A 13,836-nucleotide genomic window follows, 5' to 3' on the forward strand; every position below is an offset into this window, starting at 1 on the left:
ATGGAGGAAATTAACGGATATAAAGAAGAATTAATGGAAGAAAAACCTGTGGCTGTTACAAAAAGTAAAGGAAACACTGTCTTCTTCTACTGCCAGAAAGACTAAGGCTGCAATCCAATGCACGCTTGTATGAAAGCAGTTCCCATTGAATTCAGTGGGTCTTACTTCTGAGTAGACATTAATCAGGTTATGCTGTAAGATTACATTTATGTCTCAGTCTAAGAATGGGATGGGGAACCTCTTGTTGGACTACAACTCCCATCATCCCTGTCCCTGACGATTGGCTATGCTGACTGGGGTAATGGTATTTGGAGTCTAACAACATATGAAGGGCCAGAGAGCACTTTAATGCTCTAAGGTGACCTTTGTAGGAGCTATCCCATTTTATCTTCAAAGCAGCTCTGTGAAGGCTTAGGCTGCGGGGCTCATCCAGACTGCCTTTTGGGTTGCATTGCCATTTGTGGCAGTGTGGGTTTTTCTGGAGAAAGCACAGGGACAGAACAAAGAAAAACAATGCTCAGTCATGGAGCTTTAAAGTTTGGACCTGTGCCCAGAAATGCAGCACAAATAAGATGTCTGGATGAGCCTTGTGACTGGCCCAAGTCACGGATGAACTGGGAGTAAAATGCAGGCTACTTTGTCAAAGTCCAACACAGTGTGGTGTAGTGGTTAAGAGCAGTAGATTCGTAATCTGGGGAACCAGGTTCACGCCTCCGCTCCTCCATATAGAGCTGCTGGGTGACCTTGGGCTAGTCACACTTCTCTGAAGTCTCTCAGCCCCACTCACTTCACAGAGTGTTTGTTGTGGGGGAGGAAGGGAAAGGAGAATGTTAGCTGCTTTGAGACTCCTTTGGGTAGTGATAAAGCAGGATATCAAATCCAAACTCCTCCTCCTCCTCCTCCTCCTCCGCTGCTGCTGCTGCTGCTGCTGCTTCTTCTTCTTCTTCTTCTTCTTCTTCTTCTTCTTCTTCTTCTTCTTCTTCTTCTTCTTCTTCTGTCCAATACACTCAAACCTCTCCACACACGTCATTATGCTGGCTATCATTAACCTTAGATCTCAAATTGAGGTTCTAGAAAGTGACTTTTTGTGCTCCCTTTCTTCAGCTTGGACGGGAGTCTCAGAGCAGGAGCATTATAACTGCACACTGCACACATGAGTAAGCTCACCCATGCCTTCTCTCAAACATTTTCTCATTTGAAAGGGAGAAAGTCACAAGTTTACTAGGATCAAATTCATGCTAGACCTAGAGAAGGAGGTTGCATTGAAGAATAATTATTGTGCTTAAATGACCATTTCTTCTGTGGGGGGCGGGGTGGATCTTCTGATAAATATCTGCTCAGACAAATACCAACTGTGCTCAAAACTTCCTTTTCAGATTCCGCATTCGGTTTTTCCAGCACACTCTGGCCATTCTCTTTGCCCTTTCAGAAGCAAATAAGGACCCTGGCTTAGTACAGAATATCACCCTGGGCCTCCAGCTTTATGACTCATGCATCTCACCAACCAAAGCACTGAAAGGTGCCCTTTCTTTTTTATCAGGCCCACAAAAACTGGTGCCTAACTTCAGCTCCTGCTCTCGGCCTTTGCTTCTTGGTATCATTGGGGCAATGACTTCCCCAGAGTCAGAGCCCATAGCACAAGTGCTTTCCCTCTACAGAGTCCCTCAGGTAAGCAGTGTATCTAGGAAAATCAATTATATATCCTGCTAGATGGTCTCAGTTTACAAAAAGTAATCAAATGGATTTAACAGGGTAATTGTAAGAATTGCTGTAGACATATACACATGCACACACATTTGTGTGCTTCCACAGCTTTCGTTCTGTCTCTACAGCTGGAATGTGTTAAATTAGCAGGAAGTTTTGTCTGTGTGATAGAGACCTTGGACTTTCTTATCAAAATCTTCTTCCAACTTCAAAATGAAATCTCCATCTCTCATTCTAAGAACTGGGAAAGTGTCCTTGCCAACTAATTTCATCATACCCTGGGTGCTAAATATAAGGAACATTTCGTCAGTACTGTCTATGGCACAGGTGGAGTCTGCTGAGCTGCTCAGGGTGCTCCAACTCTTAATTCCAAGCTCTCTGAACATTTCCACACTCTGGTCAGCAGAGAGAGAGAGAGAAAGAGAAAGAGAGAGAGAGAGAGAGAGAGAGAGAGAGAGAGAGAGAGAGAGAGAGAAGATACTGGCAACTCACATAGTTGAACAGAGAATGTAAATAAAGCAACTCAGTGCTGCAGGAATTACCGGATGAATGAAAACAGAAGACAGATTTCAGCTGGCCAGCCTTGGCTTCTGTATTATTGTGCTTCCTGGTAATGTAGGGAAGCAGATGACAGATTTTTAAGAAGTTTGTTAGGTGTACCATGTTGCAATCTATACACCTGCCTGCCTGTAATGTCAGTCAACATAATATTGTTACGTGATGCTGTCCTAGTATAGCTGTTGACATGTTTCATGTGTGCAGCGCAGTTCTATTAATATTTACTCAGAAGGCTCACAGAATTCAAGGGGAGCTCCTTCCGCAGTAGGTGTGCTTAGGAGTGCAACATAACAGCTTATTCCTTTGACTTATTTCGCTAGCATCTAACATCCCCAACCTATTTTTCCTCTATCTTCATCAAGTTCCTTCTCCATCTTTGCAATCACTATACAGTATTTATTCTTCCTTTTACATCTCTCCTACTCATCTTCCTTCAATTTTCTTTTTCATCCTCTTCATTCTCCTGGAACTTAATAATCTTGTAGAAACCCCATCTTCCCTCAGGCTTTTCCCATACCCATGTATTTTAACATTTTACTAATGTCATTACATTCCCTTTGACTTTACATTACATGCAAACACAGATAACAGAGCACAGGCAGGAGGGGGAAAAGTAGTGGGCAGAAAAATGATTAAGAATATTCTCTCTCTCTCTCTCTCTCTCTCTCTCACACACACACACACACACACACACACTTTCCTGCTCCAAAACAATTTTCCTAAAGAACGAAAAGAAGAGGGAGAAGGCTTGGTGGATTCCATTGCATATCTCTCTGTGTGTAATGTGTAGTTCAGCTCTGATATTTGCACTGCTTTCATCTCAACACTTTTTAAAAACTGCTGGGAAGTTTCCTTTTTCAAATGTGCTACTTTTTCTTCATCTTACTTTCCTTTGGCTCAGTGCCTTATATTCTGTTTTCCCTTTCTCTAACTCTGTAGCCTCTACTTTTCTCAGCCATTGTGTCTCCTTTGAGCAAGGACAGTGCCCATTTGCTCCATGTGCCATATTTGCCTACTGTAGTCACTTAGCAACACAGGAATCTGCCTTATATTGTGTCAGACCATTGGTCCATATAGTTCAGTATTGTCAACAATGACTGGAGTTGCCTGGAATTAAAAGTGGGACCTTCTGCAGGCAAATCAAATGCTCTACCGCTGAGCTATATGGAAACATTATTCATTTTATTATTGAGAATGATGGTGATGTTCAGCTACTGTGTATCTCCTTTCCTTGTGCATTCTTTAAAAATGGTGTTATGAAAAGGATGCTTTATTAAAAATCCATGACAGAATGGCAAGTTATGACAGATAAGTCTGAAGAGAGCAGGCAGTAAGGAATAAGGTACAAAATACTGAAAGAGAATCCGTGATTCCCTCTTTTATCCCTCAGATCAGCCATGGTTCTCAGGATCCCAAGTTTTCTGACCACTTCCATTTCCCATCATTCCTTCGCACCGTGCCTTCCAGCAGCCACCAGCCCTCTATGCTCTGCCAGCTTCTGCAGCACTTCAACTGGACATGGGTGGGTGTGGTGAGTTTTGGCAGCGATGCTGCTCAGATGGAGACCGTTTTGAAGAAGGAATTGGGCCAGACAGGGGGCTGCCTTGCCCTGTCCAAAACAATCCATGACCCCTATTCCTGGCTGGAGATGAGTGCAGCTGCTAGGGACATTGGGAACTCACTAGCAAGTGTTTTCTTGTGCCACTGCTACAACATCCACTTCCAGCTGCTTGCCGGTGCTCTACAAGCACAAAACGTTACTGGTAAGACGTGGATCTTGACAACGAGCCTTGCTGTGATCCCAGAGATGTTCACCAAGGAGGCGTTACAGCTCCTGAATGGGAGCCTGGATCTGAGGATTCATTCGGATAAAATCTCAGGTTTCGATCATTTCCTGACCACGCTTAGCCCTGCTGCTTATCCCAACAGCCATTTGGTGAAAGTGCTCTGGCAAAATCTGTTTGACTGTGTTTGGCCAGGTTTAGAAAAAACTGATGGAAAAAACACACCCCGACTCTGCACTGGGGTAGAGCAGGTGGGTGCCAGCCACTTGCTCCTCTTCGATCTAGAGAATTGGGCTGCCACATATCAGGCCTATCTTGCAGCCAGGGCCTTCATCACAGCCTACCACAACATGATCTCCTGCATATGGGACAAAGGACCCTTCACCCATGGAAGGTGTGCCACAACGAAGGATTTCCAGCCATGGCAAGTGAGTCAACTGTTCCTCTCCTTGTCTAGACTCAGTTGCTGCTTGTGTAGAGTTCAGCAGAACTGGGTTCTAGGTTGGAAGAACTTTAGAAGTCTTGAATGTCCTAAAAGTTACAAGAAAACATTGCTAGCAAGGAGCAATATTCTTGGCAGAGTCAGGGCCAGAGAGAGGTCATGGGGCAAGAACTCAAACCAATCATGCCTCCCCCACCCACCCTGCCCACTTAGTGGAAATGTGCAAACACATGCACACTGGGGGCAGCTAAAATACAACCGGAGAGAAAACCAGTCCATCCATCCATTCCACTTGTCTCAGTTAGATATCTTCCTATCCAGTCTGCACCACTTAATACAGCTCAGGACTGGGATCTTCAATATGGATGAGTACAACATAGATCTTAAGGTGGCTTCAGGTTGGGCCATTTGACTTTTCCATGTTGCACCAATAAATCTCATATTGAGGGAACAGGAAGCAGAAGGGAGAAATAACTCCAAGGCCACTGGTTCTTACTGAGTGACTTGGGTAAACCAAGCAACTTCCAGACGTGTAAAAGTTACATGTGCTTCAATCTGTTTTTAGCCCACTGTTGATTTTAATTAGTTTTGAATGTTTTTAAAATACCTGTTTTTGACTGTCTTTTATTAATAATTTTATTTCCCCACTTTTATTGTGTAAACTGCTTTGATGCTCTATTACAACCAAGTAGCGTATAACTGTTGTTAAGTAAATAAATGGTAAGCCACACCTGATTGATACTAGAGTTGTGTGAAAATGGCCTTCTGAAATCCTCCAGCCTGTTTATCAGTTTCTAGAGCTCTCCATATCCCCTGTCCGCCACCTGACCTGAGTTGACTTGGGGAACATCCAATCAGGATTCAGCCTCAAATCAGTTAGGGTCTTCAGAAACCTATATGGTAGGAAGCAGGGAGAAGGAAGGAGATGCTGTGTCTCCTTCTCCTCCTCCGGACCACACTGCAGAAAACAGGAGACTTTAGCTCTTCTGGGTCCTACTTTGCCAATGTAACCTGCAGGGAATGTGATGGCAAGGCAGACCCCTTCAGCTAGTAGGATTACACTCTTGGTGGGTGCCTCCTGCAATACCATTGTTCCAAAATGGGTGGCAATATCTTCAGAGGTGTCCAAACTGGTGATATTTTTATCATCTGGACACATGGTCAACAGACCCTGGACACCTTCCACCAGAAATTCAATGATTTTCACCCCACAATCAACCTAACAATGAATCAATCTATGCAAGAAATACATTTTTTGGACACTACTATAAAAATACAGGATGGGCACATAGACACCACCTTATACCATAAACCAACTGACCGACAAACATATCTACATGCCTCTAGCTACCATCCCAAACATCCCAAACAGTCCATTGTATATAGCCAGGCACTACGTTACAGCCGCATCTGTTCCAATTCTACAGACAGAGACTCTCACCTAAGAGATCTACAACAAACCTTTTTAGAACTAAAATACCCAACAGATGAAGTTAGACAACAGATCAACAGAGCCAGACTGATACCCAGAGAGAACTTGCTGCAAGACAGACCCAAAAAAGAAAATAACAGAACACCTCTAGTCATCACATACAGCTCCCAAGTTAAAACAGTACAACGCATCATCAGAGATCTACAACCTCTCCTGGACAATGACAGTTCTCTTTCTCAAGCTCTGGGAGGAAGACCTTTCATTGCCTACAGACAGCCACCCAGTCTTAAACAACTCCTAACCCACAATAATACTACAACCAGACCTAACACGGACACTGGCACCAGAGCCTGCAATAAACCCAGATGCCAACTTTGCTGCCACATACACCCGGACAACACCATTACTGGCCCCAACAACATCACACATACCATCTCGGGACTATTTAATTGCTCATCGTCTAACATTGTGTATGCCATAAAATGCCAACAGTGTCCTTCAGCTCTCTATATTGGACAAACAGGCCAGACCTTACGCCAAAGAATAAACGGACATAAATCGGACATCAGGAATCACAAGACAGAGAAACCAGTAGGAGAACATTTCAATCTCCCAGGACATTCTATACAAGATCTCAAAGTAGCTGTTTTACTACAAAGGAATTTCAGAAATAGACTGGAAAGAGAAGCTGCTGAATTACAACTTATCACCAAACTCAAAACCATGGAAAAACCTGGTCTGAACAAAGACCTTGGATTCTTATCTCATTATACATGACAAAGCCATTTTTCACCTTTTCACCCCTTGCTTTTTCCTGTAAGACCTATTGCAGTCGTTAAGAGTCGTCAACAGGCTCATCACAGCTATCTGCCAATCACCCATTCCCACCACCCTTCTGAGTAATACCCCTCCCCACCTTCTCACTATATAGAAGGGTCTGGAAACTTCTGTTTCAGTGTATCTGAAGAAGTGTGCATGCACACGAAAGCTCATACCAAGAACTGACTTAGTTGGTCTTTAAGGTGCTACTGGAAGGAATTTGTTTTGTTCAAACTGGTGAAGTTTGAGATGTTTTGGTCCAACGTATTGACTCAGCACCTGAATTCCAAATGTAAACCAAAACAGGTGCCTGCATCTTGGGAATAACCATGTCAAATTTGGCAACAATATCTCAAGAGGTGTTCAGATGAATAGAAAACAGATGGGCAGAAAGACAAACCACTTTCTAAAATATATAGTAGGATAAAAAACATGTAATGCTTTCCCTGTAGGAAAACACATTTCTGTTGGTTCCCTGATGCCTGTTCCTGTCAAGACTATTTAATGTTTCGTGTTTTACTATGTTTTTATATGTGCTGTGAGTCTCCCAGAGTGGATGGGGCAGAGTATAAATAATAAAATTATTATTATTCTCATCATCATCATCATCTGAATTAATCAGGTTATATAAGCAAACACACACACACACACACAATCAGCTTCATAGAGAAGCAGCCACTTCTTCTCTTTCTCTTGATATTTTAGGTCCATCATTATCTAAAGAATATCAACTTTACCTCTTCATCAGAGGAGATTTTTTTCAAGAATGGCGAGATACCGGCTACATTTGATATTATGAACTTGCAGATTTTGCCCAATGGCTCTTACAGGGCTGAAAAAGTTGGAGTTCTTCGTTCCAGACCTCAGCTGAGGAAAGAGCTTCTGATTCATGACAATGCCATTAGGTGGGCAGGGGGCCTTGCTCAGGTAAGTTCCTTACTTGTATTGACCCTCTCCCTATCTCCCTTCTCTAATGAGGTAACATCAGGCCTAGAAATTTTGGAGCAAACAAAAGCATTTCTGCTTACTAGGCAGACTGTTCTCCCTTCTCCACCCTGCATGTTCTGTTTGAGGGGGTTCTCTTTGTGGGATGGGTTTTAATGGGCAGGAAAGGGTATGTTAATTGCAATTTATCCCTCCAGGCTCCTACACAGGTTGATCAGAGTTTTAAAATCCCACCCTTGCCAACAAAAATTTAAAGCTTAGAAATTAGGCTGTAAAACCTTGTTTTGAGCAAGTCCAGCTTCAAAGCAAAGGCATCCCCCTTCTTACCCCACATAATAAATAATAAGGCAGCAACTTGGGAAATAAGTTTAAAAATATGATTTACTTACTTTATAATCATGCATTGGTTGACACTTGATAAGGTTTGATTTATTACTATGTTGATTGACTGAGTGATTGAATCTAATGGCAAAGTGGCTGAGAAGGCTGGAGGCAGGCTGCTTTATATTCCCAAAGAGCAGACCCAAGTGAAGCCTACAGGCTGAGTTGGGTCTGCCTCCTGTAAATGGCCTTTCCCTGTAGCCTGCCTATGATAGGCCAATTTGTGGGCAGGCTTGAATCCATAGCTCTAGCCAGTGAGGAAGGCTTGCTGACCTCCCCTGCCAGCCACACACTGATCCATCATCTGATCTTGTCATGTGAGATAGTGTCGGTCCCGCAATGTCACTGCACCTGGGGAAGGTAAGCAGTCTTCCATTTCCTTTTTCCTCCTAGGTGCCTCTTTCAATCTGTTCAGAAAGCTGCCTGCCTGGATATAGGAAGCTGCCTTTGCAGGGGAAGCCACACTGCTGCTACAGCTGTCTGCAGTGCCCCCATGGTCAGTTTGCCAGTGGAACAGGTAAACACCACTTTAAGAGACATTGGGTTTTCAGTGGCTGAAGATTACCACTGGGCGGGCAGCCTCTCCAGCCACATCCCCACCCCAAGTACCCAAGACAGTAACAAGATGCATCCATTAGAGGTCACACTCTGGACAGCAGTGGTAAAAAGGACCACTTCTTATATATGGGACAATGTCCTATATCTGGCCCAGGCCCAAGAGAAGGCTTCTGATGCAGGGGCAGGAACATGTAGCCTTCTAGATATTCTGGATGCCAACCTAACAAACCCAGCCAGTATAGCCAATTATCAGGAATTGTGGAAGTTGTAATCCAACAAAATCTGGAGGATCACATGTTCCCTACCCCTTCTTTCAGACTGGCACAGAAGGCATTATTTTGCTCACGGTGCTGCTTTTCCACATCAAAGTCCTACAGTGAAAGGACCAGCAAAACGGCACATGGTGCAAGTTTGCTTTTGAGGGGGGCTGCTTTCTCCCCACTGGATTTCCACTAAAGCAATGGGTCTTACTGCTTATAACAGATGTGGGGAACACTCCTGAATTGTTTCCAGCACCAGTTAGCCGGGGAGGCATGCAAGGGGCTCACAGAGATTGTGATTGTGTATGAGTGTGTGAAGCACAGGCTGTATACACATGAAAGTGTGTGTGCAGGCTGGGGAGGGGGAAGAGGCACACAGGCCCCACCCACAGCTAGATCTACTCCTGCCCATAACTGGCATGCAACCCTGACCCACTGCCACATGCAGCCAAAAATGTGCCTTATAGGAAATGAAGGCTCCCTCACCAAGTCCTTCTGAGTGGTGGAGGTGGCAAGTAACTAAATTACCAATGCGATCACTGTAGCCACTGCATGACTCTATCCCCAATATTATTGTGTGTGATTGCCATGCCCTCAAACAGAGGTGGGAGAACATGTGGCCCTCCAGATGTTACTGGGCAACAGCTTCCATTCACCTCAGTATGACCAATGATCAGGGATGCTGTGGGTTGTAGCCAATCAGCATCTGCAGGGCCACAGACAATGGTGGAGGAAGAGGAGTGCAGGGGGAGTGCACAGCCCCCGGCAATGTGCTCCTGGTGGGGTGCCATCGCAGCTGCCCCCCCACCTGTGCTGGGCGCCACACCCCCACAGGCTGTGTGCTACGCCCCCGGGACGCACGCCAGCCTCGCCCCTTCCTGCTCTTTGCCCCCCAGTGCTCCACCACTGGTCACAGATTCTCCATCCCCGCCTTTAAAAGAAAACCTGTCTTATTTAATACACCAGAACAGTGAACACCCCTGTTCTGCATGCTCCTCCCTTCTAGACAGTGCCACCTGTTGGGAGTGCCTTCCAGGACAATGGCCCAGTGAGCAGCAAGACAGATGCATCCCAACCATCGTGGACTTCTTGTCCTACACGGAAACTTTGGGTGTGGTGCTGGCAACCTGCAGTTCCTTGTTCTTCTTGCTCTCGCTGTCAGTCTTGGGTATCTTCATACAGCATCACCACACCCCAGTTGTCAAGGCCAACAACCGCAAGCTCAGCTACCTCCTCTTGACCTCCCTGGCTCTCTGCTTCCTCTGCCCTCTGATGTACCTTGGGCACCCATCCCAGCTCACTTGTTCCTTCCGCCAGGCTGCCTTTGGCCTGGTCTTTGCCATTTGCCTCTCTGCAACCCTGGCCAAGACGGTGACTGTGGTGATGGCCTTCGGAGCTTCTAAGCCTGGCAGCTGCCTCCAGAAGTGGGTGGGTTACAAGCTCCCTGGCGCCATCACTCTGGGCTGCTCCCTTGTCCAAGCTGCTGTATGTGTCTGCTGGATAACGGTTTGCCCCCCATTCCCATCACAGAACCCACTACATGGGGGGCCTCTCGTGACCCTAGAGTGTGACAAAGGCTCAGTTGAGTTTTTCTACACCATGCTGGGGTACCTGGGCTTTCTAGCCACCATTAGCTTAGGGGTGGCCTTCCCAGCCCGCCGGCTGCCAACAGCTTTCAACGAGGCCCAGCACATTGCCATCAGCATGCTGGTCTTCACTTTCGTCTGGGTCTCCTTTGTGCCCTCCTATCTCAGTGCCACAGGGAAGTACACGGTGGCCGTGGAGATCTTCGCCATCCTGGCTTCTGGAGCTGGTTTGCTGGCTTGCCTCTTTTTCCCCAAATGCTACATAATTATCTTGCACCCTAAGAAGAATAACAGGGACCACCTTATGGGCAGACAACTTCCACGCAAAGGAGACTTTGCTTATGCTCCATGAGCTACAAATGGACAGCATGTACCGGTATATTTAGGAAAAGCGTTTCTGTCCCACTTTTCTGTTTATCTACACCAGGCCTGGGGAGCCAGAAAGAGCCCCTTGTAAAGAGCACAACACCTAGAAGCACCGATGGTCAGCTGATCTCTGCTTCAGAAGCCCCTGTTGGCCCAGCCCAGCGATCTTTTTACCTGTCCACACTTGATGTCATGTATGACATCAGCTGTAGAGGCAAGTGAGCATGTCTTGGCAAAAAAAAGGGGGGGGACCTAGTGTTTAGGGAAGCTTTTATTTTTTAAAAAAATAATTTTTATTAACAGGCCAATCACATCACATTATCCAAATCACATTAGTTCCAAATTATACAGCCAAATTTTAAATTTTGTTGGGGGTACCCATACATCAAGCTCCGCACGAGTCCAAAACTCTGAACGAGTCCAAACATCACTTATATTACTGCTTTAATTAGACAGTTCTATCCAGTTCAATCCAGATAGTCCTTTATTACTTTCTTTCTCTTCTTGTTGTTATCATATATTCCTTTCTTTGCGATCTCTGCTAATTTTCACAAGCAGATTGAAAACAGGCATCCTCTGTGTGGGTTTTGTACTCTTCAAAGATCATATCGCTCAGGGACAGCCTCTGTTCAACGCTTCCATAAAAAAAAATTAATCTTCGGTCTGTCCTTTACTTTTCTCTTCTTCTTTTTTTTTTTTTTTAAAAAAAATAATATTTATTAAAGTTTCAACAATTACAGAAAGAAAAAATAAACATACCACATTAAGCAAAAACAAAACAACACACCACAATATAAAAAAGAGGGGGAAAAGAAAAAAACAACAGAGAAATATAGCCCATTAAACGAAAACAAAAACGCAAAAAAGAAAATGCATCAGATCTCCTCAGTACCATTCTTTCATTAGCTTATTTCCTTGACCTCCTCACACCTCCCTTTTTTGTATTCTAGGTCTATTATCTATTTCAGCAAATCCCTTCCCTCTTTTAAAATTTTTGTCCTGTAAATTGTTTTAATATAATGTAGCTTTACTTTTCCTCCTTTCACCAATTAACAGTCAGTTATTCCCAAATCATTTATATCCTTCCTGCTAAAATCATATAATATTGTTCCAACATCCTTCTAACAGATATTAATTTTACAGTGTTTCTATAAATAGTATTTAAATTTCCTCCAAACTTCCTCCACCGACTCTTCTCCCTGGTCTCGGATTCTGCCAGTCATTTCCGCCAGTTCCATATAGTCTATCACCTTCATCTGCCATTCTTCCCGGGTGGGTAAATCTTGTGTCTTCCAATACTTTGCAATAAGTATTCTTGCTGCTGTTGTAGCATACATAAAAAAAGTTCTGTCCTTCTTTGGCACCAATTGGCCGACCATGCCCAGGAGAAAGGCCTCTGGTTTCTTCAGAAAGGTATATTTAAATACCTTTTTCATTTCATTATAGATCATCTCCCAGAAGGTCTTAATCCTTGGGCACGTCCACCAAAGGTGAAAGAATGTACCTTCACTGTCCTTTACTTTTCTCAGGCTTGCCAAATAAATCAAATGAATCAGGAGGCTCTGTCAGGTCAAGCTTGCGTTCCAACATTCCTTCTCTTTCGAACGATCCTGATTCTCCTCCCCCTGTCCTTCTTTCTCCGGCAAGCCTGTCTTGGCGAGACGCCATTTTTTAACTGCGTCATAAAAAATTTCCTCTTTCTCACCATTCACCAATCCTCTCTCCTGTTATAACCCATCCCACACAGTTCTTGAATTCCTGCTTGTGATTAATAAAAACGCAACGATCTTATTTCTATCTGGGGTGAAGGGTTATTAATATCACATCGTGCAAAGAAAAAAAAAGTTTTTTCCTCCACCCCCCCCCCTTCATTCCAAACAGTCTCCTAGTGGTGATTCATCAGAAGATTTACTTATCCATCCGTCACTCCCGGTCACAGAGATCCATTAATCAGCAGTCTTATCTCTTGAACATTACTTGATGTATGTGCTTCAGCTTCATTCCAATCATATGTTTCCAATTATAATTCCGAGCTGAAGCTAACCAGCACGCGCTAATTGGAATCGGCGTCAGGAAGATCTGACTTCACCGAGGGCTCGTGCCAAGTGTTCGGCACCCCCATCTCTCGAATCAGGGGGTGCATTGTGAACACCGCTGGCAAGGCAGCGCCCCCCGTCTCCTGGGGGGGTAGGAAGACTGCATACTTCCCATAGCAGCCCCTTAATTACCTCGTATGGGTCAGAGAGATGTTATTGTCGGCCATCTTCCAACGCGCCACCTGGTGGCCCCGTTTAGGGAAGCTTTTAATGTTCGACAAACTATTGTATTTTAATATTTTGCTCGAAGCTGCCCAGAGTGGCTGGGGAAACCCAGCCAGATGGGCAGGGTATAAATAAATTATTATTATTATTATTATTATTATTATTATTATTAGTGGGCCACATGGGAGGAGGGGCCTTGGTTCTCAGCCAGGAGATTTCTCACTGGTGATCTACACCCAAGGCAGCTTACAACCAGGGCGGGATTTAGGTTTGATGAGACCCTAAGAGCTACTGAAGGTAATGGGGCCCTTTATATGTCCAGCTATCCTTTGTCAACAACAAATTGTCACTGTTTTTTGTGTTGAATATATGCTATATGGTAATTTATGGATCTAATAGGTATCTAAAGCCATTTGCACATAACTAAATATGTATTTTATCAAAGTAATTGTTGAACTGAAATACAATTAAGAAGTAGTATATTAATAGTGAAATAATTATTAAGCTCTAACGTAAAATGATTTTTTATTCATAACAAACTGAATAATGCAAACACATTGGCATTTGGCAATAACAAAAGTTCCTTTAAAAATCAGCAAACCAGTGATATTTTAGGGAGCAGGCTAGCAGGTGGGGCCCATTACTTACATCATAGGAGCCTACACAACACAAAACACTGTTGCTGTATGTAGGTTTTATTCCATTTGTTTTTTCTTATATTTTGCAAATGTACATCCACA

At 44.1% G+C, this 13,836-nt stretch overlaps 1 protein-coding gene across 1 annotated transcript; it reads left to right on the forward strand.

The window, feature by feature from the left end:
- Positions 1 to 10,821, forward strand: LOC309331180 (extracellular calcium-sensing receptor-like; the record flags this gene model as incomplete). Its single annotated transcript, XM_081843242.1, has 6 exons — positions 1 to 64; positions 1,430 to 1,668; positions 3,653 to 4,474; positions 7,445 to 7,666; positions 8,459 to 8,582; positions 9,890 to 10,821. The coding sequence occupies 6 exons, from the start codon at positions 1 to 3 to the stop codon at positions 10,819 to 10,821; spliced, it is 2,403 nt and encodes an 800-aa protein (XP_081699368.1).
- Between the last annotated feature and the right edge of the window lie 3,015 nt (positions 10,822 to 13,836).

This window comes from Podarcis erhardii (genome assembly GCF_964252035.2).
Source record: "Podarcis erhardii genome assembly, chromosome: 1".
NCBI classification, from domain to species: Eukaryota; Metazoa; Chordata; class Lepidosauria; order Squamata; family Lacertidae; genus Podarcis; species Podarcis erhardii.